The following is a 27,528-nucleotide window of genomic DNA, read 5'->3' on the forward strand; positions in this document are numbered from 1 at the left end:
GGCCTGGACATGCGGCTAGCAAGGATCTAGCAGAGTAACCTTTATGTAGAGCGTATAACTTTGCCTTGATGTAACCCCAGAATCACCCTAGAATTGATAAGGTTTATGTAATGTGTGTCTTGTAATTTGCTAAAAGTTTCACAGAAACACCAAGACGTAATCAGCTAAAATTCCTCCCTGATAACCATTACCTCTGCGGCTGATGATCGCCGGCAGTTATTCAGGACTAAGCCCAGGATGTTTTGAAGGACCAGGGGGTGAACCAGCTGAAGCAGCTGGGAGGACCCTCTAGTGACCTCCTCATGAACGTTCTTCATTACACCCTCATTATAACACTCAAATCTCCACCCAGAGGCAGAGATTTTTCCACCATTTTTTAATAGGTGGCCTATGTATCGCAGTTTTCTAACTGCATGTGCGCTGCAATGTCCCCACCTATACCTGCAATGACAAGCCCCACTTTGATGTTTATGCTTGATTTCCCCCAGTAAAGATAGAGCAGATGCTTTGTTCGGGGGGACACACTCCTGAAGCGATCCCAGGTGTGTTCCTTGCTTGCTAGCTTGCAATAAAGATCCTTCTCAGAAAATCATTGGGAGTTATCTTTTGATGGGCAGCTGAGCATTTGGACTCAGTTTGAACCAGTAACGAGACCACCCAGGGATGCCCCTGCAGGAAGACCCTAGAGGGCCAGGGGGCTAGGTGAGGTGGAGCTGGTCTGACAAGCAACGGAAACTCACCAGCAGTTACCAGCCAGTGCCTGGGGCCTCTGGAGAGGGTGAGCACTACTTACCTTCTCCAGGTGAAGAGGGAGCCCACAGGTCTGAGCTCTGGGGACTCTGCCCAGGACCCAGGCACAGTGTGTGTCCAGATATTTGGGGGAGCTAGGGAGCTGCAAGTCTCAGGTGGTGTGAGACACTCCAGAAAGCTCACCCACAGCAGACTCCCCCCTTGAGAAACTCCTAGCTGGAGGCTAATGAGAACTGGGGTTGGCCAGGAGGGAAAGAACCCTCCTATGCTCTTAACCTGTCACCTATGGCAGCCAGGTCATCCCAGTCCCACCCCTGGCCCATTCTCAGACCATGTGCCCATTAAACAGATTGATGTCTTCTGTGGCTAAGCTCTCTCCAAGGCAACCCTGGATTGGCATCCATGGGGTTCGAAGTTTCCGTGGATTTGTCAGACACTCAAGTATCACAGATGCTCACACACTCCTCTGACTCCCACCACCGCCATGTGCCTGCTCAGCTCCACCCTCCCAGCAGGGGAGCAGGACCACTCTCTTGCCAGTTGCTGCTTTGCAATCCCCCAGCTTGCTGCACCTAGGTTTTACATTTTGTACACCAACATATTCAGTTTTGCAATCTTTTGTAGATACATAAGACTCTATTCAATCCCCTTGAACAAAAGAAGGCACTGAGCCACTGCTCACCCATCCTGAGAGCAAGGGTTTCCAGTTGACTAGCTGAGAGGTAAAACTTCAGAAAAAAATTAGGGAAACATCAAAGAGTTGCTAATGTTTAGTTTTGCAAAATTGGGACATTAACAAAATAATAATTTGTTTCTTTAAAAGAAATATTTTAATACCAAAAGAGAGTATTAAAGGGAAACGATGAATGTATTGAGCTCTCCCTTCCCTACCCTACCCCTTGACAATTGGGTTTTATGATCCTAATCCACTGAGGAGAGAATTTCTAAACTCATCCATGAGTCTCATAGGGGAAGGGAAAACAGCACAGATGGTGGAAAGCCCCTAAGAGTGCAAAGGATGTGGTGTGCTTTGGGGCACCTCTCAAGTAAGAGGAACATGTTCTTCACCTACAACACTTTGAGAATATGACAGGCACCCACAACTGGCCGCTGGGAGGGGTGTCACAGTGATCTGAGTGTGGGGCCCCTAAGCCTGGTACAAAAGCAGCAGATCTGCCCATCTTGACTGGACCACATGGGTTTACCAATTTTTACCCCCAAAAAATTTTGCTGAGGCCCAGAGAAGTAGAGGGACCTGCTAAAGACGACACAGCAAGTTCCAGGTGAAGCTGGGTGGATTAGCCATGGAGTCTGAGGCCCCTGGCCCCCGAGAATGCTCCCAGACCACTGGATACAATCATTTAGAAGGAGCATCTTATGGGAATGGGGAGTGTGGAATGGCAGAACTGGAAATTTCAGAAGACATCACGTAACACAAGACGCGTCACTCAGAATCCATTCCAGAATCATCTGTGCTGTGTCCCCTGCTCTCACCCTCTCCAGAAGACATCCACCAGATCCCAAACAAAGACAAATAGCCCAGAAGCCTTTGCTTTCACATTTAATCAAAGGAAAAGAAAGAAAACCAGTCAAGAGAGAAAGCTCAGGAATTGGGTGACTGAGGGAGGAGAGAGGGGAAGGGCAACTGGGCTTGGACTTAGTGTGGACAGTGGGGAACAGGAACCTCATATCCTGAGGTCCCTCAAATACAAGCGTCCACAGTGGGAGGGAGGACAGTCAGAGCGAACTCGGTGGGTGCACACACCTGTTCCATGGAGTGGGGAGATGGAGACAGGAGAGGGGCCCAGCCCTGCCCCCTGGGAATCACTAGAGGTGAAGGTGCCAGCATCAACACTGGAGATTCACCTTAAAGGGTCACCTGCCTACACCCCAGCAAGGTGCCCAGCTCCCCTAACCCCCCATCTCCTGGTTAGAGGGCTTTAGAGATTAACCAAGGGGGAGTGGGTGGCTACAACAGCAGGTCCTTTGCGGCCTCCACTCCAAAGTCCCCCAGGTGAGGTGGGAACTGGCAAAGGACACTGGCCTCAGGCCAGCAGAACACCCCATTTTCCTCCCACTCCCAGTCCCCTTGGGCTTTGGGTGAGGGTTATGTTGGAGCTGAATTAGGATAAAAACAAGGCTGACTAAAGGGAAAAGACGAGTATAAAGATGACTGCATAGTGGATGCAAAGCTATGCAAATGAGATGGGAGCAGGCTTGACCTTGACATCTCATTTGCATGTCCTATGCAAATGCAATGAGATACCTAATATAATAAATATATTTCTAACTTTGTAATAAATATTCTGTTTCTTCTCCCTCCCCTTCCCTAGGAAATGGGCACACAGTGGTTCAGGGGCCAGCTTGGCTGACACTGCAGCGAACACTGATTAGACATTCAGAAGGACTGGGAAGCACAGGGGCTGGGGGGCCCCTGCAAGGACAGGCTCACCCCAGGAAGGATCACAGAGAAGGATGAGGGATGAGATGCCTCGGGAAGTTGAGGACAGCATTCTTTCCTTAAAAAGGATTCTCACCCTGGCTGGTATGACTCAGTTGGTTGGAGCATTGTCCCATACACCAAAAGGTTGTGGGTTCGATTCCCACTCAGGGCACATACCCAGGTTGCGGGTTTAATCACCAGTTGGAGCACGTGTGGAGGTGACCAATCAATGTTTCTCTCTCACATAGATTTCTCTCTCTCTCTCTCTCTCTCTAAAAAAAGGGGGGGATTCTCCTATTTTACACATTGCCCTCCCCAAGTACTGGAGAGTGGTATTTAGGGTCAGAGGACAGTAGGAGAGCTGGAGGAAGACATCTGGGAGGGCCAAGGCTCTAGAATCTGGGATAAGGGTTTCATAAGACATGGGAGCTAATGGGAAACCCTGAAAAGGGGATCCAAAGAGTGACCTCCAAAGCTTCTCCTCTCCAAAAACCAAGCCTGACACACACAAGCCAGTGGCAGAAACTCTGACCAGGTGTGTCACATGTGGGACGAAAATTGCACAGAAACATTATGGATGGTACCACCTGGAGTTGAGCAATGAGGAGCCTGCCAAAGCACAATACTCCATGGCCCAGTGCTCACAGTTCCCCTCCACACCATTCCTCAGCACCCCAGTCAGCCCTGATACTAGTAGACCATGTGGCCCTGGCCAAAGCAAAGACCACAATGGACAATGGTCATGAACAGGGAGCCCAGATGTGTCCTCACCATGGGCCATGGAGAGCTTGGAGCTCTTCGGTCAGTAGTAGCAGGCTCCTGGTTGCAGGCTCAGCCTCCAACCCCACCCTGACCTGGGCTGAGCCTGCTGACCCCTGCTGGCCTTGCCTGCAGAGAGCAGAGCAGACCTGTCAGGGACACATTGTAGAAGTCTGTGGAGAGACTTCGGCAGTGAAAAGCTGTGGATGAGGGAAATGCAGGGCAGGGTCCACTCGTGGGACTCTGCCTCATTCCAAGGGGGCAGAGAGCTGCACTGCTCCCAGCTGTGACAACTGGCTCATGCTTTAGCTCCTGCAGTCTTCAGGATGGCACCAGGCTGGCATCACTGCTCAGACCTACCTGGCTGCCGGGGCCTTGCACTCCCCTGGCCACATAGAAAAAGCCTAAGGCCTGCTCCTAGGACATAGGGGTAAGAGGTGGGAGGAATGGGGTGGGGTGGCCAATCCAGAGGAGAAAAGATGACTGGAGAGAGGTGGCAGGGGCAGTGTACCTACTGACCACATGGTCCTAAAGCAGCTCCTCTTTTCTCTGGACTGAGCCTTTTGGAGGTGACTCTGACACACTCCTGGGCACAGTTTGGCCCTCAGGGAGGAATAACTGGTGGCCAAAGGGCATCAGGAGGGGGCAGCACCTGGGCACAGAGGTGCCCCATGAACACCCGCCTCCCTGGCAGTGCACGCCTCTGAGCCGAAGCCAGACTTAGGGCCTGCTAGGAGCTGCTACCCAGGGAACCAGTGCCCCAGGGATTGCAGCTAAGGATCATGGTTGACGGTCATGGTTGGGAAAGGGATGGGCTCAGGTTTCTGGGTCACAACCCAGAGGGAACAAGGTCCAGTTGAACAGGTTCAGTACACCCAGCTGACAGGCACCCACTGGGGCTCCGTCCGCAGCTTCTCCATGGCGGCCTGGAGCTCACGGAAGGTCCTCTCCAGGTTGCTGTTGACCAAACTGAGGTCAAAGTAGTGCCCATAGCCCCTCTGGATGCGGCTGCTCTCCTCCACTGTCCGTCTCAGGTCTGCCTCCTGCCAACACAAGGCGACCTCCCATCCGTCAGTATCTCCCACTCACCCCCATCATCAGGGGGATCTACAGCCTGCCCCATCTAGCCCCCTCCCCAAAGCCCAACCATGGTGGGTACAGACTCCTTGTCTAGGAGTCCCTCCCTCCATGTCCAAGGTGGCTCTTCTGCAACCATGGACAGACAGACAGGTAAAAGGAAGAAAGGAAATAGCCCTTAGTAAGTGCCAAACATGGCACTAAGCTCTTTATAACCCATAAAATCTTCACTACAGCTGTGCAAGGCAGGACTAATTATCCCCCATTTACAACCGAGAAAACTGAAGTACAAAGAGCTCACAGGGTCTGCCTGACTCCAAAGCCAGTGCTCCCTCCAGTCTGACTGGGCCCCCTCACCAAGGCAGCCTGAGAGGCACTTGTCACATCTGGTACTAGGGCAACCCACAAGTGCCCAATGCCACACCCACCCCAAACCCAGTCCCAGCTGGTCAGGAAGGGGTGGGAAGGAACTTGACTTAAATAAGCCAAGACATGAGCTCTAGGGCTGGCCCAGCGTGTCCCAGCAGCACCAGTCTTTGGTGATTGTAGCCAGGGAGGCATGCGGCAGAGGGGAGCCCAGCCCAAACAGCCTCTCCAAAGCCAGAGCAATGCTGTGATCTAGGCCGAGAGCTGCAGTACCAGGTATGGCCTGCAGAGGGACACCTGAGCTCAGAGCGCTGCAAACCCTATACCTCTTAGGGAAGGCTGCTCCAAGGGGTACCTAGGAAGAGGAGGGTGCCCTGGAGTCCTGCAACACCTGACTTGAAGCCCCTCCTCCCATCACTGCCACCTCCCTAATGCTAAGTCATCCTTCTAGACATCCCTCCAGTCTCAGTCTTCCTCCCTCCCTTCAGCCTTTCCCCAAGCTGTAAACAGCCCAGAGCCCACCTAGCCTGCCTCTGCCCACATATATCCCACTGGTCCTCTGGACTGCCTTTGGTCAGCACTCTGTCCCTCCCACTGCACTTCAGAGCCCCTCACCGTGAGCTGCTTGGTGGACACCCCACTCTCCAGTGCAGCCCGGTTCATGGCCCGAAGGGTCTCATAGTCGGGGGCCTCAATGAACACCACATAAGGAACAAACTCAGCTGTTCTCAGCACCTTCACTGCCTGCAGAAGGAGAGAGGGGTTGGGGAATATATTACCACATACATCTGGGGTGATGGAGGTGAGGATGGGTACCTGGGAATGAATGAGAAAAGGCTACCTTGAGTTCTGGGACATCAGTCCTGGAGACAAATGTTAAGGAACAGCTGGTAAGTGACTAGGGGTGTGGTAACTGGAGGAGACTAGAGGAGTGGGGGATCTGGGAGGCTGAGAAAGAGGGTCTGGGGAGCTTAGTCCCTAGCAGTAGTTGAGGGGTTACCTGGGGGTGCTTGGGAGATGAGTGCCTATAAATTTGGGGGGAGTGCTGGGGGAATCAGCGTAACCAGAGGGGATATTAGGCAGGCTGTGAAAGAGCGAGCCAGCAGTACCTGGGGGTTGACATCCAGCACGCACACCTTGCCGGCAGCAACCACACCCCGGATGGAGTCAATCCGTGTGCCGTACAGGTTGCCCTCATATTCGCCATGTTCCAGGTAACGCCCAGCACGGATGTCGGCCTCCATCTCCCCTCGGGATACAAAGCTGTAACCCTGGCCCTCCCGCTCTGAGTCCTTGGGCCGCCGGGATGTGTCTATAGGGAAGGAGGAGCAAAACTGGCACAGGCAAGCCATGCTGCCTCAGACACATATGCACATGTTCCACATGTGTCACACATCTCTAGGGGTACAGCCTGCCCTCCACGTCCTGTTCTGCTGCCTTCCCACACACCACACCCTCACCCTCACCACTGGCACACACATGGAGATTTTAGACATTCACATTGAGAGAAACTTCAGAGATCAGTGCTCACAGGTAGGGAGGTGAGGCCCAGAGAGGACAATGTGCTGCCATAAAGCAAGGCCAAGCTGACCCGGCATCAGCATTCAGGTTCCTGCCTCCAGGAAGCAGGAGCTTTCACCACCCCAACTGGTTCTGTCACCAAGAAACCCTGCCTTTCACAAGGCCACACATAGCTCATAGCCCTGTTTCACATGGATACCCAGCTGGGCTTTTAGCAAGTGAAATATGAGAGAAGGAAAAGCAAGGCTATCTCAGCCCACCTGGTCACAGGCTCAAGGGACAGCTTCCAAAACCTCCCAAGCCTGCAGATCCCCCACCAACCCACAGAGGGCGCTCATCCCACACCTCATACCCAAAAGTGCTACTTGATGTGGTATCCATACATAAGCCCTTACCTATGCCCATTTAGGGGACCCAGACTTGTCTCCCAGGGCGTCCCGTTTCCTGATCCCCACCCAGCAGGGCCTAGCTCCCACTCACAGGGTACTGTGGTGCCGTAGCGGTCTGGATCCCACATGATGAGCTTATTCTTTAGGCTGCGCCGACCCACACCCTGAGCCCCGATCAGCACCAGGGTTTTCCGGCGGAATGGAGGCATGCGGGCGACCTCCTCATAAATGAGCAGCTCATGGCGGTCAAACTCTGGAGACAGGGAAAGGGCACTGCTCATCAGGCCATTCATCAGGTGAAAGGGGTGGGGCTGGGTTCTCAGGGGCCAGGGGCAGCAGGAAGAAACTGGGCAGTGCCTAGGGACAAGACTGTCAGCATCAGAACCAGGACAGCATATGCACAAGTCATTGGTGGGGGCAGAGAAGGGATGTGCCATGTTAGAGGAGGGCAGGGGGAAGAGCCTCCAACACCCACCTGCATTCTTGGTGGTCAGATACATCATTCGTTTCTTTTTCTTTCCTGAAAGGCTGCCGCATAGGGTCCCTGGCCATAGAGAGATGAGTGAGTGAGGCTAGGCTGGGACACAGGCAGATCCCAGATTAGGAGTGGGGCGCTATACCTGAGGTGGGTGTCAGCTCCAGGTCCCGCTTGACAAAGGCTTTCCGCTTCTCCTCCAGCAGCTGGCTGGGGATGAGCCCAGCACTGCCTCCTTCTACGTGGCATGCCTAAAATGGACACAGGCAAAGCTGCCTCCCAAACCCTCACCTCCCCCGCACACCATGCCTAGAGAGACTGCATGGGCACCCAGGGCTCACCTGCCACCAGTTGGCATCATCCTGGTTTACAATCTGGAGTAAGTCCCCAGCATTGAAGCACAGGCCCGCTTCCTTGCAGGGGATGAGGCTGTCTCGGGCTGGGTCATAGTCAAAGTGGCATTTCACAAATACCTGGACCAGGGATCAGGGAAGGGTCAAGGGAAGAAGCAGAGGAAGGTTAGAGGGGATGTGCCCTCTCCCATCCCCCATCCACAGCCCCCAACCTCATGGGGGATAGTGTCATACAGTCTACCCTCTGCCCCTTCCCTCACAAAGATGAGAGAGGCCCTGGCACTGCCCCTTTAAAGGTGTGATGCCCACAGGCCTGCTTGGCCTGCCTCCCTGGTACCAGCCTTCCTTTGCATCTAGAACAAAAGGACTCAATCAGAAGGATGGGAGATTATTGGCCTGGGGCCCTGGCCCCACCTACAGAGGAGGCTGGATTACTGTCAAAGACCCTAACCCCTAACGAAGGATCCTTCCATCCACTCACCCCCTCCCCGTGGAGGAAGAGGCTCTGGCAGACTGCTAGAGAGCCAACAGAAGTGGGCAAAGGAGCCAGACCTCCACAATCCACCAACCGGGAGGCGGCTGTACAGGACACTGGGCAATCGGACTCTGCATACTCATGCAGACAGGCGGGCACGCGGACGGCTGCACACAATGTAGGCGCTCACTTGTACACTCGGGAACTGCAGGCCCTGAATGCACGCACATCCCTTCACGTGCGCATGAGCGCCCCAAGAGCAGGGCGAAAGAGCAAGTGTGTGCACCACACGCAGATGCCTATAGGTGGCTGGGCCACTCGCCTCCCCACCCCAGCCACAGGCCACGCCCCCCATCTTGCTTTTCAGTGCTGGTTGAAGAGATGCTCCCAGGCCGCGGAGGCCTGGGACCTGGAACGCTGGGAGGTTCAGCTTTCCCTTAGGCCTTGTGCTGGATGGGGACTTTGGTGGAGGGACTCACCTGGCGGGGCAGGTGGGGCTCCTGGTAGCTGGGCAGGATCTTAAGGATGACGCTGCCGCTGGCACTGCGCAGGAGCTCCTGCAGCGCGCGGGGATCGCTGCCCACCGGCTGCCCATTCACCTCTTTGATGATGTCACCCACGTGCAACAGGCCTTGCTGCGCCACCATGCCCCCGTGCAGAATGCGCGCGATCACCAGCTCGCCACCTTCCACGCGGAACGTCACGCCCTGGAGGGCGGAGAGTGGGTAAGATGAGGCCCCAGCTGCTCCGCGTCAGAATCTTTGAATGGGGTCTCCAGCACCCGCGTTTCCATCCGCCCTCCCACCTCGCCCTCACAGATTCTCCTCTTCCATCCGCGGCCCAAATTCCTCACTTGCAGGAGCACTAAAGGAGGGGAAGTGGGCAGAATGAACAGGGTTCTGGCACATGTGCGAATGCAGTTCATCTGCACAGTCTGCGATCTCCTGGGTCTACATGGGCTGATCCCTGGGCAAAGCTGACCCCACCTTTGTTTTTAGCCCTCTCCAGACCGCATTGGACCCCCGCTGGTTATTCTCAATCCCCCCATCAGGACCACACCTCTGGCCCTGCCCAGCACCCTCACCAGATGTTCTCCAGCGGTCTTGCGGATGCCCACCATGCGCACAGCGTCAGGAGGCACCGGCTGGTTGCTGAAGGTGGGGTCCAGGCCGGGGCTGGGGGGTGGTGTCTCATAGGTCTTTGAGGCCACAGAGTCGTGCGTCTCTAGGAGGGACTGGGGAGGTGGTGGGAAGAGAAGGGACCATGGAGCAGTGCCCTGCAGTCGCTTTCCATCCCACCTCCAACCCCCTGCCAGGCTGGCCTGCCCTAATTGCCACTCCAGCAACCTGAAAGTGGGGCTCCTGGAGGATGCGGGCCAGTTCAGCGGCTGTGCTGCTCTGTTCTGCCAGCTCCGCCAGGTCCCGCAGGATCTCCTGCACCAGCTCCAGGTTGTTGTCCCGAACAGCCTCCAGCTTCGTCTCCTCCAGCCTCTCATGGGCCTAGGGGTGGGGTGGAACAGGTAAGACCTGAGCTTCCCCAAGAGCCCTGGTACCAAACAATGCCTCCCCCACCACTCCCCAGGCATCTCCCCACCCCTAAATCCTGATTCTAGACCCTTACATACAAGGTAGAACACTATATACACTCTTCGATACTTTGGGTTTTTTGTTTGTTTAATTGGTTTGGTTTGTGATATGGTTTTTAACTTAATATGCCCTGGAAACCACTCTATGCTACAACATGCAGATCTTCCTTTATTATTATTTTTTAATTATTATTATTTTAATTACTGCATTTGACTTATTGTGTGTTTTGGAGTACCATAAATTACTCAACCAGTCTCCAGGGGCATTTAGGTTGTTCTAATGTTTCACTATTGTAAATAAAGCTGCAGTGGATAACGCTGGCATATCTCTTCTGAATCTGTGGAGAAGGTCTTCCATGTAAATACCTAGAAGTCTTGCTGGGTCAAGCAGTAAATACATACGTGGTTCTAACAAACTCCCCTTTATGGGGCTTGGGCCACTTTGCCCTCCCACTGGCAATGGATGAGAGACTTTCCCAAAAGCTTGCGACCACAGTGTGTGATCAAACTTGGAATGTCTGCCAGTCATATGGATGATAAATAATCTCTCAGTGGGGCTTCGTTTGCATTAAGAGAAGTTGAGCATCTCTTCATATGTTTAAGGGCCATCTGTATATCTTTTTCTGTGTATTGTCTGTTCATGTTTTTTGCCAACTTTTCTATCAGGTCTTGGTTTGTTCTCTTTTCCCATTTTTTTAAATGTTCTCTGTGTTAGAAAGACAAGCCCTTTACATTTGATATCTCTTGCAAGTATTTCCCCCCAGTTGTCATTTATTTGTTGACTCTGCTTATGTTTTTTTGTCAATACAAAAATATATATTTAATATAATTATTAATATTTTATGCATCTGAATTTTGAGGTATAGTTTTTTTAAAAAGACTCCCCCCCATTCATGTTTTCTTCTAGGACATTATGGTTTATTTTTTCACACTTAGATCTCTGATCTGCTCAGAGTTTATTTCAATGTACCATGTGAGGTATGGCTCTACTTCGCTATCTTTCCAAACGACTATCCAGGTGTTCCAATACCATTTATTAACAATCCATAAGTGGGGGCAGTGTTGCAGGGTTGACTGAAAAAGGTGAAGAGATTAAGAAGTACAAATTGGCAGTTACAAAACAGTCACAGAGATGTAAAGTACAGCATAGGGAATATAGTCAATTATACTATAGGTAGGCACTTGAAATATAGGGGGGATCACTTTGTAAAGTACATGATTATCTAACCACTCTGCTGTACACCTAAAACTAATGCAGAATAATATTTAATGTAAACTGTAATTGAAAAATAAAATTTTTAAATGCTTATGAACAAAAAAATCCATAAGAAAATTATTGTTTGATTTTCTACATGTGATAATGGTAATGCAATTACCTTTAAAGGAATCTTTCTCTTTTAGCTATACATACTAAAATACAGATAAAAATATATCTGAAATTTGCTTCAAAATAATTCAGGAGAGAGGGAAGTAGGAAGAGATATGGACTGTTTATGAGTTGTTAAATGTTGAAAGAGGACAATGGATGATGGGGGTTCAGGAGACATTTTTTTAGATTTCCATAATGGAAAGTTTTTCAAGCCCAAGAGATGGGAAGATTTTAATAACACCTCATAAGGATACTTGGGATTTGGTGAGATGTTCTCAGGGCCTGGCACATAGGAGGTGCTCAATAAAGGCTAGCTCCTCTCTGTCTTCTCTGCTCCAAACAGGCCAGGGGAATAGCATCCCACATGGGGAGGCATGTCGGCCCCACTGTCACCTAAACCGACCTCTACCAGGTGGGCAGCATTTCAGACTGACTCCCACAGTCTGGCTCGGCAAAGGGCTCCTGCTGGGGAAACAAGTAATTGAAAGGGAAAAGGAGCAGCACTCCGAGGCTGGTGTGCCTTGATGACCCTCAGAAACTAGAGGGCAGAGACATGCCTGGAAGGTTCACCAAACCCTGTGTGATCCTCAGTCATTCAGCTCAGCACAGCGCATGCAGCTTCTCGGCTCTGTGTTACCACTGTGTCTAGGTCAATGCTGGGAGTCTGGAGCCCCAGGAACTGTGTTTCAAGAATGAACAGAGGCACTTGGGCATGCAACCGTATCACTGTGGTGACCCTGGCAGGGCTCTTTCAGGATAAAGGAGCTAGCTCTGGCCCAGGTGACATGATGTGAGCATAAAAGTCCACCCATTTTAGCTTCAGCATCTTCTGCTCCATTGACAAGGAGGGCAAGTTTCCCTCGGAGCCCCCACCTGGCCACTCGGGAAGCCAGGGTGTTTCCCAAGCCACTTACCTCCAATCTTTGATTTAACGACCCTCCTCCCCCAGGCTGATCCATTCCTCCTCCTGAGGCTACCCCTGGACATCTTGCCCCCAGATATAAAAGCATAGCTCTCCAAACTCAACCTTCCTGGCCCAGAGGAAACTTTAAACACTTAATCATTCAAATACAACAGAAACACTATAGCAGGCTTATTGAAACAGCTGACTGACCAGTGCTGAGAACACTCAACCTATATCACAGTTTGCAACACAGTTTTCTGGGACTTTGGAAACTCAGAAATGGATTAATCATGTCCTTGGTTCATGATATGTTCTCATCATTGGTTTGCTCATGACTTCCTTTTAGTTAGTTGGTATTAAATTAGATATTTTTGTAATAATATAGCAAGGACCTAAGAACCCACCACTCATGGCTTCCCATTTTACATAGTTTTATTGTATCTATATGTAGTCTACATATTCCTAAAATGAATATTGATTTTCATTAGTTTTACCTTTAAAAGGGGGGGGGAATTATGTTATATGTAATCTCTGGGTGCCAGATTTTTTTTCACCTAATATTATTTAAATTAATAAAATTTCACTTAATATTAATTTTTTCACTTAACATATTTTTTCAATTAATATTAAAGTATTTCACTTACTATTTTTACCCACTATAATTTTGCTAAGATTTACTCTCCTGGGAATACAGACTGGTGCAACCACTATGGAAAACAGTATGGAGGTTCCTCAAAAAATTAGAAATGGAGCTGCCATTTGACCCAGTGATGCCACTCCTAGGAATGTATCCTAAGAATCCTGAAACATTCATCAGAAAGAATATATGTACCCCGATGTTCATAGCAGCACAGTTTACAATAGCTAAGATCTGGAAACAGCCCAAGTGCCCATCAGATGAGTGGGTAAAAAAGCCGTGGGACATTCACACCATGGAATACTATGCAGCTGTAAAGAAGAAGAATCTCGTACCCTTTGGGACAGTATGGATGGACCTGGAGAGTATTACGCTAAGTGAAATAAGCCAGGCGGCAAAAGACAAACATCACATGATCTCGCTTATATGTGGAATCTAAAGAATTTAATAAACTGATGAACAGAATAGATTCAATGACATGGAAGCATAGATGAGACTGACGAAAGTCAGAGGGATGGAGGAGGGCGGTTGGGTGGAGGGGGAGAGAGTAACCAAAGAATTTATATGCATATGTGCACAACCCAAGGACACGGACAATGGTGGGGAGAGGGACTGGGTAGGGGGAAGGGATGGGGCGGAACGGGGCATTGGGGAGAAAAAGGGACATCTGTAATATTTTAAACAAAAATAAAATTTAAAATTAAATAAATAAAAAAGATTTACTCTCCTTTTTCATATTGAGACAACATATTTCACTTAACATAATTTTTCACTTAACACTATTTTGCTATGATTCATTCTTTTTTTCCACATCACATTAGTTCATTGATTTTAACTGCTGCATTATATTCCATTGTGTGACTACACCACGTTTCATTCATCTCCTCGTTCTTGGAGCGTCATCTGGGCCATTTCAGGTTTTTGCCATTGTGCACAGTGCTGCTACGAACATTCTAGTCTGTGTCTCCTGGTGCACATGCGAGGGTTTCTCCCAGGAACAGAATTGCTGGGTCATGGGGGTATACGCATGTCCGATGGTAAAGCATCACATTTGCAAAATATTATCCCATTTAAAAGTCACAACAACCCTGTGAGATTAGTAATATTAAGATCATTTTCCCAATAAAGTATCTGAGACTTGGATAGGTACAATAAATTCCTTAACAGCATGCAATTCAGTGTTGTACACCAGAGACCCCAGTCAAAGTTCCCCGACTCTCTGAGCTCTCCCACAGCTGTGATGTCACTATCTGGGCACCTATTTTTAGAAAGCATGTTCTTGGTACAGCACACACTGCAGTATTAGAGGAACGAGGCCCCACAACCAGCAGAGTCACTTTGAATTTCAATGGTAACCATCTGTTTAATTCTTCTCTGAAAATCCTCTTTAGCACAGCAGGGGCTCAAGCTCATTATAGACCAGAAGCTGGAGCTAGGTTCACAGCTAGTTAATGGTAGAGCCTGTACTTGAACCCAGATCTGCCAGCTCCTAATCCAGAACCATAAGTCAATTGCAAATGCAGAAATGCTATACTGCCAATTCTTTGAAAGCTTTTCCCTCCTCCCTCCCACTCCAACAACTCTTGGCAGAAGATGCCTAGGCTCATAATGAAATAGTTCAAAAACTGAAAGAAGTCCCAGAAACTGGTGTGTCAGAAGGTAACGTCACCCACTCTTCAGTATGTATTTGACCATGTGATTTGCTTTGGCCAATGGGGCACTAGCAAATGTGATGCAAACAGAGGCTTAGAAAGTGCTTGGGAACTGGAGCTTGTCCTTCTTTGCTCCCAAGACTGCCATGTGAAGAAACCAGGGCCATCCTCCTAGAGGATGAGAGACCTCGCCATCCTCGATGCCATGGCCTTCCCACCTGAGACAGCAGACGTGAGTGAGGCCATTCTAGAGCACCCAGCCCTAACTCAGCAAGCTCAGACCAGGAAGACTACCCAACCAATCCACAAAATCATGAGAAATAAATCATGATTGTTTTAGGCCTCTATGTGTTGGGGTAGTTTGTTACACAGCAATGGCTAACTGATACACTGGGCTCCCCACCACTGTAGCCTCTGCCGGTCATGTCTGCTGCTCAGTGACCCCCATGGGACCTCATTCTTCTAGGGCCCTGTCTTGCTTTGCCACCTCTCTCACCCTGGCCTCACCACAGGAGTAGGGTCCTCCCTGTGAACTCCAGTCCAATGGCTAGGACTACATTATAACAACTCTTTATGATTTAAAAGGCACCTCCACATCCATGACCTCCCCACCTATCCTCACCATGACTCTGACAGATTGGCATCATTATCCCCACTTCTCAGAAGAAATAACTGAAGCTCAGAAAAGTTGACAGATATACTAAAGTCCTAGCTGGCCAGGGGATCTTCTGACTCCAAATTCTGTGTTCTTTTTCCTTCACCTCATGTGGACCAGTTCATAGGCCTCCCAGCTGGGAGTTTTCCTGAACTTCTGAAAGTCACCTGCCTTGGGTTCCTTACCTTAGCCTTGCCTGTTGTTGAAACACCTGCTGCTGGATCCATGTCAGCCCTCCCAGATGCCAACCACCTGCCAGCCACCTGCTGTCTGCAGCCAAACCCCTGGATTTATCATCTGTCTGCCAGATTGACTTCCCTCCAAAGCGTTTTACTCTGGGTTTGTCCCTCAGGCCCTGACCCTTCCTGGTCCCAGATCTAACCAGCCTGGCCCCTCCCACACTGTCTGCCACATCCCCAGAGAGAAGAGCCAAGCTCAACTTCATAAGGGTGAGGTTAAAAGGTTAATAGCTACCAGGTGCAGTTCTGCCTTGACCCCATTCCTGTGGGTTTCTGGGCCACTTTGCCAGGAGAACCAAGTTTTATAGCTGGATCTGTGATAAAAGTACTTTGTCTATTAGGTTAGAAATGTACTGCTATATACATAATCATTAAAATTGGTACCAAGGAGTAAGAAGTAGGTCCCGTTATCCAAAGCAAGTCACATGGTCAAATCCAGATTGAAGAGTGGAGACAACCATTTGATGGGAGAAATGACAAAGTTACATTGCAAAGGGTCACACCTGCTTAGATGAGAGGGATTTTACTGAGCTCAGGCAGGAGAAGGGAGTTTACTTAGTCTGATACAGCACACTGGTAACCTATCAGGCTGTACTGTGAGGTCCCAGGACTGGGACATTGCAGGGCTCAGTGAGGAGATGGCAGACTTGGGCTCCATCGGGAGAACAAACTGACAGTTCATTGCCATAGCCCTAGCACTGTGCCTGGTACTTGGTGAGCACACAATAGATATTTGTTGAGTAGATGATGGATGACTGAGTGACTGAATGACTGAGTGGATGACAGGGGCAGCCAGCCAGCAATGCCATCATTGGAGAGCTGTCAAATAGATTAGACAAAGCCTCCAGAGAAGAATGCTGCTGAGGGGGGTCATGCTTTGGAGGGGGCTGGCTAGTGGACCTTCTAACCCTGAGATTCTGTCATCCTGAGTAACTCTCCTTATTTCACTGGCAGTCTCACTGTCAAAGCAATAGCTAAAGTGACCCAGAGATGAGGTGGTCCAATAAATCCAACTCTGAAATCAGCTTTGGAAGGTACAGATGTTGAGGTTCATAATGCACATATTCAGCAATTCCACTGCCAAGGGTCCACCCTAGAGAAACTCTCACACGTGCAGAAGCAGATGGACGTGAGGACGTTCACATCCTCTTGCAGCACTGACCTTAATAGAGGCAAATAGGCAACAAAGTACCTGCCCTTCACTGTGGGAACCAATAAATAAACACACTGGGCTCCATTCATATAGTGGAATACCACACAGTGGTTAAAATGGATCTATCTATATCTCTATTTATGTCAATAACTATATTACTAATATAAACTAGAAATCTCAAACACCTAGGCAGCTTACACCCTCATTCTATTATACAGAGTTTAAAAACACATATTGTTTAATTTAAACACATATATAGGCAAGATATACAGTTCAGGGACATGACATCATCCTCAAGTCAGCCCTGCTCCCTGGCTTTGATGGGTTCCCTCTCTCCTCCTCTTCAGTGATTAGTTCAACCTTTACTTCCAAGTCCATCCTATCTTCCTGCTCAACCCCTGATCCCTAGTTCCCAGCCAGATGACTGCCCTACCTCTGCTGGGAAATCTGAGCAATTAGACATGATTCCGTGCAGCCCAGCCTTGCCTCCAACACAGCTATTGGCACCATTCTTGCCTTCTCTCCTCTCAGGCTCCTTCTTTACCTGCCCCTCCCCTCATTCGTGTTTCTTCTTTCAGCAGAAGGAAGCACCAGCCCCACACTTGCCCTCTGCAGAATCTAGGGTGCCTTGCTACCCCCATTCTCACCTTCCATACCCAACACCAAGTACTGCCAATTTACTTCCTAAATATTTCTTTCACCCTCCCTTCCTGTTACCAGAGGTCTAGGTCCATCCCCAACTCTGGTCTCTCCAACTCCATGTGGCTGCCAGAGGGGATGTTCTTAAAATGTCCATGTTCCATCATCACACCCCTACTTAAAACCCATGAAAGGCTCCATGTTACTCACAGGACATCACAGGACAATGCCAAGCATCCAGACACAGCCCCCAGTGCCCTCCACCACCGGCCAGCATCTCCGAAGCTCACACTCCCTATCTAACACCTGAAGCTCCAGCCTCACACCAGTCCCCTGCATACTTCTGGCTCTTTCTCACCTTTGCTTCAGCTCAAGCTCTTCCCATGGCCCAGAATGCCTTCCCCCTCCTCTTCATTCTTCAAGACTCAGCTCAAGTGGCCCTTCCTCCAGGAAGCCTCCCCTGCCCAACCCAGGCTGGGTTAGGCATCTGTCCTTTACCCTCCAAAATGCCTACTGCATCTGCCCCTATCACTGCTGTTTACCCAAATGTTTCATAACTATCTCGTTTAGTGAGTCTTTTCACCCACCTGATGCATGGCAGGTGACCTTGTAAAAATGTCTGCACAAAATGCCCAACAACAGAGAGACAGACAGGGTGAACTCCAGAGATTGCAGTGCAGTCATGCTCACCCCCCTCCCATCATATCCTCCATGAGCTGGCAGTCACCAAACAGGCTTCCACATGGGCATGTCCCCACACTCACCAGTCAGACCTGGGCAGCCCCCCTACCTACAGTCACTCAGATTCACCATCTGGGCATGGATGCTCATGCACACCGCCCTCCAGGAGTCTCTTGTGCCACATGCCCCATTCCCATAGCCCCATGTGGTTAATATCCCATCCCCCACTGTGCCTCCCCAGACACAGGGCCTTTGTACAGGTCTCCCAGGAGCACTATACCTTGGCCAGGGATCTTACTATGGGACTTTCCATAATGCCTCGAAGGAAGATCAAGTCCAGTTCTGCAGCCCCCGTGGAATTGGGAAGGGATCCCAAGTTGTCCAGGACTTGCTGCATGGCTGGTGGAAAGGGGTAGGCAGTGAGACACATGGGTGCCAGCTGGGTACAAGAGACCAAAGCATATCACAACAACCCCGCCCTCCCACCCCATATCCCACAGAAGACTGCCCCTTCCCAGCAGCACTTCCCTCCATGTCTGGCATAGGAATGCCTGGAGCAGGGGAGTGGGGAGCAGGGAGTGTCCTTGGCCTGTGCTGTAGGCCCTAGGTAATGCCAGCCTGGGCAAGTGGGAGGCTCTAGGCATTAGGAAGTAGACTCTGATGTGGGGGGAGGAAAGAAAGGGAAGCAGGCATCAGGTTCCAGGTTCTGCCCTGAACCAGAGAACCACAGGCTCCTCACTCAACCTCTGGATGAGCAGAAGCCCCAGGACTCAGCTACCTGTACCTGGAGGGCTCAGGAATGAGAGAGACAGTGCTTGGATCATATTCCTGAGAGCAGGCCTAGAGTTAAGCAGGCAGCCATGCAGGAAGCCAGGGCCTACACAGCATCCAGGATGAGCTGTGTCACTAATTTGGTGTGGTTTTGCACAAGTCATTGTCCCTCACTGGTCTCAATCTTTCCCTCCTATATAATGGGTGGGTTGCATTAGATGATGTCTACAAGCCCTTCAGCTTTAATAATGATCTATAATCATTGAAAAATTAATATAGATCATAGGATGCCAAAGCTGAGGCCCAGAACACTGGCAAAAGCTGGGAAAACAGGCACCCTGGGGCCTGGGATGGTTGTGGGCACCCAAGAGCAGAATCAGACCAAATCATCCCAAAGATCAGCAAACCCTCAGCCTGGGAAAGGACATAACCAAGAACATGAGAACATGTGAGGCCCCAGCAGCAGTTGCTGAGATCTGAGGTAGGTGTTGTGGTCACCCACCAGCAGTGAAGGGAGCTCCCGGCTGTGGCAGGTTCTGGGGGAGGAAAAGAGAAGCAGAGTGTGCCCAGCTGGGGGCAGAGATGGGCAGGGGGTATCATTAATCTGCCACCCTGCCACCCACACCTACATCTGCACAACAGCTCCCAAGCCATGGAGGAGGGGAAGAAATGGATATAGTCCCTGGCACCTCTCACTGCTCTTGTCAGTGCCCCCTCCTCCAGGAAGGAATGGGGATGGGGAGGAAGGGGCACTGGAACTGGAGCTGGCAGACATGGTTCAGGGGCTCCTGGACTCCCACCCTCTTCCCCCTCCTTCACCCCATCTTTTCCAGAAACAACATCCTAGCCTGTCCCTCAGACCCTTCCTGCCCAGGCCTGGGCTTAGCACTGGTCAGAGACCTGCAAGGCCCTTAGTGGGCTCAGAAAGATGCCAGGGCATGGGCCCTTCCCACTCTGCAGGGTACCCTGGGGGCCACCCTCCCCAGCCAGCCAGCCATGAGGAAGGACTGAGCCAGGGGAGCTGGCGCCCTCTGCCTAGGCCAGCTCTCCGCAGGGGCCGTGCCGCCAGACCCTTAGGCTCCCGGAAGCGCACACCTAGGGCACCCTTTCCAGGTGCCTCCAAACCTGTAGGGCCAGCTTCCCCCTCGGCCTCCGGGCCCTCCTTTCCCTACCTTCCCTCCGGAAGTCTGCTTCCTCAGAGGGGCCCAGGGATAAACCCTCCAAGGAGGCCCCGCTGCCTGGGCTGCTCGCCATGGCTGCCCCCCACCCCGCGCCCGGCACTCAGGGAGCAGCCTGCGCTCCGGCTTCGGGCCGCCTTTCCAGCCAGAAGCTGGCGGCGCGGGAGGAGGCGGGACTCGGGGAGCGCCCTCTGCAGGACCAGACCAATAGCTAGGCTCAGCCGCCCCGGCCGCCTTGCTGATTGGCCAAAGGCGGGGGCGGTGGGAAAGGGAGAGTCCGGGTCCGGCCGCTGGCTCGGTGCCCCGGGGTTTAGTACCAGCCCGAGGGAGCCGGCAGGAGGCTGCTGAGAGCGGCGGGAGTGGCTACGCGCGCTGCCCCTTCAGAGGTGGGTTGGCGCTCAGAGACCATCCCTCACTGCACGGCCGCCGGGAACCCAAGGGGGGCGGGGACTTGGCCCCACCTTTTCCGGAGCGCCCCCTCTCCCGAAGGTCCGCGCTCTAACTCACTCCCACGCAGCCTCCTCGCCGAGCCTCCGACCTCTACTCTTCGTTCCCCCTCCAGGCTCAGTTTCCTCTACAACGACCCCTTCAGGGTCAAAGGAAGCGCCGGAGAATGACTCAGTCCTCCGCGTGGAGCAGTGGCAACAACACTGCGCACTGTGGCTCGGGGCAGATACCTCAAACCCCAATGCCTTCTCCCAGCTGCCAGCCATTGGGGTGAGGGGGTGACCGGGAGAACAAGGAGGGGGATGGGGAGTGGCACCACTGTGGCTGGGAAGGGAATCTCAAGCCCTTCTGACCCCACATCTCGGCTGTAGCTTCTCCGGGTCCCCCATCTCCCATTAGCTCCTCCCCTTGGGTAAGAGGCGGTGGGACAAGCCAGGCATCTTGGAACTGTGGACGGGAAAAGGTGAGGGAGCATGCTTACAGCAGGGACAAGGGTGGGTGCAGGGAGAGACTTGGCAGTTACCCCAGCCCAGTGCTTCCATTACTCTCAAACTCTGTACCCGTGAGGCCACCACCAGCCAGCCATTCCCTGAGGAGTGGCACCAGGTTGCATTGCACCCCTGGTTGCCATGACAACAGGAGGGATTACACACCAGGACACTAACCCCGGGATTCAAGAGAGATTTAAAGGGACAGCTCCATCTGAAATCAGCCTACATCTCCTTGGATTCAAAGGAGAGTCAGGTGAAGGGAGAAGAAAGGGCAAGGCCGCAGGCCTGAAGACTCCAGGGGCAAGTTCTCTCAACTCTCAGCCCATGCCATCACCCACATATCTCAACCCACCCCCCAACCCTCAGGAAAAGGGCCCCTCCACCTTACTAGAAGTAGAATTGGGGTCTCTCTGCAAGAGGAATACACCCATACCATCCCCTCCTCGACAATGACAATGACCATGTCAACCCCTGGGGAAGGGTCGGGGGAAGGACCTTGCCAGCTTCCCTCTCTGCAGAGTCCAAGGCTAGGATCTTCCCGGGGAAGGAAGAGGCAAGTGGGAAGGTGAATCTGGCCTTAGAGGCAGGGACAAAGTTTTCTCTCAGCCCTGTAGGGAATGTAATGGCCACCAAATGAGGAAGGGCAGAACCCAGCATTAGGTTATGGAGGCCAGGAGCCAACCCAGGGTGGGCACAGAACACTGCCTGCAGAAAAGGCCACGAGATGCATAGCCTTTGAGTTGCATATCACCTCTTTACAGAAGAGAAAACGCAGGCTTCAAGAGGTTAAGCAGCTTGCTTGGGTTCTTCCTTTAGATGTGGGAAGCTGAAGCAGCCCAGGGAAGCAGGGGCCCCAGGAGTCCTCAGAGGACGTAGGCCCCATAGCCACACCCCTGGGCTCCACTCCCTGCCCTGCCCCCCTCACTCCAATTATGCCCCCATCCACTGGCCAGGAGCAAGGAAGCTAAATTACTGGGCCTTTCCCTCCCTCTACACCCCTGCCAGGCACTATTAATGGGTTTACTGGGCAGCCTCAGATTGAGAGGCCTTTAATCACAGGCTCAGGGATGGGCTTAATTAACCCCTAAGCAGCTTACAGTGGGGCCCAGGCAGGCAAGAGCAGGGGGGCCCAGCAGGCTGGACAGGAGTTGGAGGCACTGAGCCCTCCAAGGCTGCAGAAGCTAGGGAACATTGGTACAGTCCCTCCACTGCATGAAGAAGAGGCCTTTCCTGGGGGGACAATGGTGTCACAGTTTAGGTTCTGGCCCACTCACAGCAGCCTTCACTTTCCTGCTTCAGTTTCTCAGAAGGAAGGAACAGTCATTTTAACCAAATTAGGAGGCCTGGAATATGTTGCAGAGGCAGCAGCAAGGCCTCCAGCAAGGACTGCATGGGAGGGAGGCAGCTAGGCCATGGGAAGGGCAGACAAATCAGAGCAAAATCAGAGCCCTTTACAGTTGTTAGGGTCTTTAGCCTCTAGAACAGGGAACTTCACCTGACGGGTCCGTAAATGCACTTAATGGGTCCATGAACCCCAGAGTGGAATACAGATTTTGTGCAGAGAAACATTTGTCTATGATGAGGGCCCATGGCTGTCATCAGGTTCTCAAAGGGATCCAGGACCAACAAAAGTTAAGAACAATGATCTTGTCCCATCACCTCATCTTACAGATGCAGAAACATAGGTCCCAAAAGGGAAGTGATTGACTCAAGGTCACAGGTTAATGAGGTAATAACTCAGAGCATAGCATAATAACTGTGACTGTCCCTAACAGTAACTCTCATTCTCCAGCACAGCCTTTAAGTCTCCCGTCAGCCTCTTTACTGAAGAGGAGACACAGACTCTGAGAGGTTAAGCAACTTGCTCCTGAGGCTTCCTAGCTTGTCTGGGTGGCCCATTCCCTTGCCCTAAAACCTCCTACAGAGCCAAGTTGAGGCTTCCAGATCTGGCATTCTCTATGCACAGCTTCCTATGCCCCTGCCCACACACACCCATCTCTAGCACATGCTAGTCTACTCCACCCATTTGGTGGGCACCGCATCATGGACTTCTGATCCCCAGGCTGCGCTGCTGTTCTCTCCACCCCAGCCATCCTCCAAGGCCCAGCTCCTAGGGCCCACTTTCTCATCAGCCAGGCCTCATGTCATTGTCCTCCAGCAACAGTGAGTGTGCATTATCTCTGGAGCAAGCATACCCCTGCCCTCCACAGAGGTGAGTTATGCTGTGCCTCCAGCCCCACCCTGGTGCAGGTGTGGCAGGACCATAGAGGCCACCTGCATGAATGGCTGAGTGGTTGGGTGGAGTAGTGCTACTCTTACAGGGACCCGTTGGAGTGCCTGACTGCTGCTCCCCACCCTGCCTGACACCCTCTGAACCACTGATATAAACTGACATCTTCTCCCCTTCTTACCTGTCTCAGAGTTGGTGGCGGCAACCGGCATGGTGAGGTCAGCAAGGGCTCTGAAATATCTCTCCTGGAGGAGGGGAAAGAGGAAGATGAGAGGCGCAAGGGCAAAGCAACAGGAAAGGAATAAAGAAGGGCCTCCCCTGGGGACCAGCCAACAAAGCAGGAAAGAAGACACTGCCCAGAGACTGGATGGTTCCACAACCCACTGGAGGCAGGAAGAGCAGAGATTTCATGCCCATTTCTTCAAGGAGGAGGAGACAGAGGATCAGAGAGATTAATTAATTTGCCCAAGGTCACAAAGCTAATAAAGAGAGCTACAATGAAAATCCAGGTTTTATGACTCTTAAAAAATTAAGTGTTTCTGCCAGTCATCTCCTTTTTTAAAAAAAAAATCCTCACCTAAAGACATGTTTATTGATTTTAGAGAGAGGAAAAGAGAGAGAGAAACATTGATGTGAAAAGCATCAATCAGCTGCCTCTCGTATATGCCTGGACAACCTAGGTGTGTGCCCTGACCAGGAATCAAACCCACAACCTTTTGGTGTACAAGACCACACTCCAACCAACTGAGCCACACCAGCCAGGGATGTCCTTTTGTTTTTTTGTGTGTGTGTTTTGAGAGGGGGTGGGTAAGAATACAAAATTTTGAGTCAAAAGCAGGAAAGATGGTGTTCCCAGACAGTAAGCTCCATGAAGCAAAGAACCACATCTGTTTTATTTTGCCCCCGGATCCTAGGCCTAGCACAATGTAGATAGATATACTCTCCACAAACATGTGTCAGTCTGTCTGACCGAAATGATGTCATACCTCTCCAAGGCCTCTCTGGGTTCCTCTTCCCCCCTTTTCCCCTTCTTAGCCCAGAGTTGGGAGGAGGAGAGCAGGGGGCTTTGGACAGAACCAGGTATGGAGTTTATAGCCCTAGTTTCCATTCCAGGGCCTCCCCATGCTGGGGTTGACTCCCCCATTCTTCAGGAAAGGGGTGGGGGGGCAATCCACCATCCTTCCTCCCTTTGCCTTCCTGGCCAAGTGCTGCTGGAGAAAACCCTAATTCCCAGTTGCCATGACAACAAGAGGCAGTGGCTCACAGCAGGGGTGGGGGAGTGGGGGGAGTAGCTGGCAGTGCCCACTTTAGGATGTAATGTGTGCTGGGCCCAGGGGATAGGGGAGCCACAACTTCACCTCCCTCCCAAAGAAAGGATTCTTCCCAGAGGGACCACTACCTGATTTTAATAATATCCTCTCCCATTCCCCTCCAAGCCTGAGCTGGTCACCTGAGCTCATATAACAAAAATTACAAAGATAGCAGGATGACTGCCCTTTCTCCTGGATCTGCCCCTGAAGATGTAGAAGAAAGCAGTTTTCAGGGAGAGGAAGGTCACCTCCTGTCAGGCTAGCACCCAGGCTGGGAGAAATGCTCAGGATCCACTCTGCCAGCCAGTGCCCCCAGTGCCAACCCCTGCAGTCCCTATTCCTAGAGAGCATCGAGGAGGGATCTCTTCCTTCCCCATCCCAAACCACCTGGAACCTGGAACCTTCTCCTGGCTGGTGCTGCTCTTCCCTGACAGAGCTACTAACAGAGGGGATTCCAGACGTCTGCCTTCCCTAGAGGGTGGGGGGTGGGAAGAGGCAGGGGGGATCCTGTCCCCAGAAGTCTAGCCCAGCCTGCCTGGGTTTCTCCCTGAGGAGTCGGTTCCCACGGCAGCAGCTAGCTTGCCCCACCCCCACCCGAGCCTCTGAGAGGGCGGGGTCCGGCTCTGCCCAAGGAGAGCGGCAGTGCCAGGCGAGTCAGGCTGGCTCCGGGCCAAGGTCCCGGGCCCAGGCATCTGGGAACTCGCACAGCGGCTTCCAAAAGCCTGGACCCAGGTGCCCTGTCACCCCCACCTCCAGGCCATGCACATGACGCACGGCCTGCCGGTGATGCGGGCCGGCGGTGAAAGGGAGAGGTTTTCTTCAACCTCCCACCTGCCCCTTCCTCAATACCCGTACAAAGAGACGTGGAAGAGAAAGGTCTGACAAAGGCGCTTTGAAGACCCACAGGTCGTAGGGAGGGGTAGACAGCCTGAGGGATGGGGTTCCAGGGGCCGGGCGGACTGCGCAGAAGCGGCAGTCTGCGCCCCTGCCCCACGAGCCCAGCCCGAACACGCTGGGCGCTAGGACCTGGGGGCAGGGGGGCGTGTTGCGAGCCATCAAAGGAGGCTCTTTGCTCGCACGCCCGCCCGCGGGAGACCGAGGGATGAGGTCACTGAATGGCTGGCCCCCCTCCCCGATTCTCACTCTGCGCCCCCTTAGTTGACCTAACTTTCTGACCCTGGCTCTCGTTCCTGACACCCATCCCCTCCAAGTCTCCAGGCTCTAACCCAGGCTCCAGACCCTGACCCAACCCCCCACAGCCTGGGAGGGGAAAAAGGAACGCGCCCCTTCCCAGGGCCCGCTCCCAGGGAAGACTGAGGTGCTGACCTCCCAAGGGGCCCAGGGAGCCACAGGGACCCACGCCACCTCTGTCTCGCGCCCCCAACCCCTGGAAGCGCAAACAGCGCAGTTCTTACGTAATGCCGGGCTCCCAAGTCCCCCAAATCCGCACAGCCCCCCAGTCCCTGCACAGCTCACCAGCTCTGTGCCCGAGGTCACTTTGGAGCCTTTACCGCAGTTGCGGGGGCCAGTGACAATGGGCAATGGGGTTTGGTCTCGCTCTAGAAGCACCAGAGAAGGAAGGGGGGACGGAGGTGGAGAGGGAGGAGGCGGGCCTGCGGGAAGGGGCCCGGGGAGATTGGACCCAGAGAATAGGACCCCAAGTGTCGAGCCTGCACGTAGAGGACGTAGGGACCCTGAGGTGGGTGCTGGCCCGGGGATCGGGGGTCGCCTACCTGCTCGCTGGGGAGCCCCTAGTTCCCGCGGCTCCAGCGCAGCCCAGAGCTACGCGTTTATTGCTGTCAGTCGCTACCCGGCTCTTAAAGCGGCGAGGCGTCCTCTGCGCGAGGGGCGGAGACCGCGAGCGGAGAGGAGGGGGCTGTGGCCGCCGCGGGAAAACCCGGGAAAGTAGTGTCGCCAAGCAGCTAGTGGATGGGCGGGGGGGGGGGGGGGGTTGAGAGACATCGCACAGCCCACGACCCCGTGCTGCACCCGGGGAAGCGCTAACTGGGACCTGCACCCACTAGTGTCCCTCGGCTCCCAGCGGTCCCTTAAAAGGGCGATGGTGAAAAATTACTCCGCCCCTTTCCCTCAGCTTAGTTCCAGTTCCACGCGCGCCTCACTTTTCCTCGTCACCTTGCTTCCCAACTGGGAGAGGGAACCGGGGGAGCTTAGGAAGGCTTCCAAAGAGCGAGGGACCTACCCCCACAGGGTCCCAGGCTCAGGGGCGGTTCTTTTAACAACTGGAACGATAGATACCTGGATCCCCGGCTCTCTGGAAGGATTTACAAAAAGCCCGGGGGGGGGGGGGGGCGTCTTTGCTAAGAGATTCGAGACTCTGTTTTAAGCATGGGCCAGAGAGCTGGTCCATACTCCTGTCTACGGAATACAGAAATAAGTAACTCGCTACGCTTAGTCAGAGTCCCATCTCAAGAAGTAAATGAAGGGTTAAACCCAGTTGCTCGCCCTCGCCCAGCCTCTGGCTGCACCCCAGACCTGCCACTGAAAGACACTGTAGGGCCTAAGTACACTAGAAGCTCCGGTGACCGAGCTCCGCTCAGTGTGGAGCCTTTGGGGCCAGCTGCGGTACTACCCTGGCCTGGGTGTCTCCCCACCCCCTCCAGTTGCCCGCTGCAATATGCAGGCGTTATCCCCCTTGTACTTGCTGCGCTCCTAAGGAACTTAACCTGAAAACTTGCTTGGAAATCTCAGAAATGGGTTTGACTTGGGAATCCATCCTGGAAACAGGAGACTGACTGGTCCCTGGAAACTCTACATGCCCCTGAGCTCCAGAGGACATAGGTCTGTTTATAGGTAGAGATAAAAGCCGTAGAACCAGGCCACACTCTCCTGAAAGCCCTCTCTGCCTTTATTGAGGGAGGAGTAGAGAGTTAGTGACCCCAGATGGCAGAGACCGGATTGCAGGTTTACGTCTCCAACGAAAGAGGCTTCCTGGAGCACACTGCTTCCAACTCTCTCCTC

At 52.4% G+C, this 27,528-nt stretch overlaps 1 protein-coding gene across 6 annotated transcripts; it reads right to left on the minus strand.

Moving 5' to 3' along the window:
* Window positions 1–1,732: 1,732 nt before the first annotated feature.
* On the minus strand, window positions 1,733–26,574 carry MPP2 (MAGUK p55 scaffold protein 2). Of its 6 annotated transcripts, XM_081161864.1 has the most exons (14): window positions 26,283–26,356; window positions 23,421–23,484; window positions 19,396–19,429; window positions 18,403–18,521; window positions 9,955–10,107; window positions 9,693–9,842; window positions 9,088–9,315; window positions 8,122–8,253; window positions 7,926–8,031; window positions 7,781–7,849; window positions 7,397–7,558; window positions 6,505–6,707; window positions 6,011–6,139; window positions 1,734–4,995 (listed from the first exon to the last, which is right to left on the minus strand). In XM_081161864.1, exons 4-14 carry the CDS (start codon window positions 18,517–18,519, stop codon window positions 4,819–4,821), a joined length of 1,626 nt encoding a protein of 541 aa, XP_081017990.1. In that variant the 5' UTR covers window positions 18,520–18,521; window positions 19,396–19,429; window positions 23,421–23,484; window positions 26,283–26,356; the 3' UTR covers window positions 1,734–4,818. The 6 variants fall into 6 exon arrangements, with proteins under 6 accessions (XP_081017987.1, XP_081017990.1, XP_081017988.1 ...); XM_081161862.1 differs by lacking the exon at window positions 19,396–19,429 and having other exon boundaries at window positions 26,283–26,574; XM_081161863.1 differs by lacking the exons at window positions 23,421–23,484; window positions 26,283–26,356 and adding an exon at window positions 20,066–20,137.
* Window positions 26,575–27,528: the final 954 nt, after the last annotated feature.

This window comes from Miniopterus schreibersii (genome assembly GCF_964146895.1).
Source record: "Miniopterus schreibersii genome assembly, chromosome: 16".
Taxonomy (NCBI): Eukaryota; Metazoa; Chordata; class Mammalia; order Chiroptera; family Miniopteridae; genus Miniopterus; species Miniopterus schreibersii.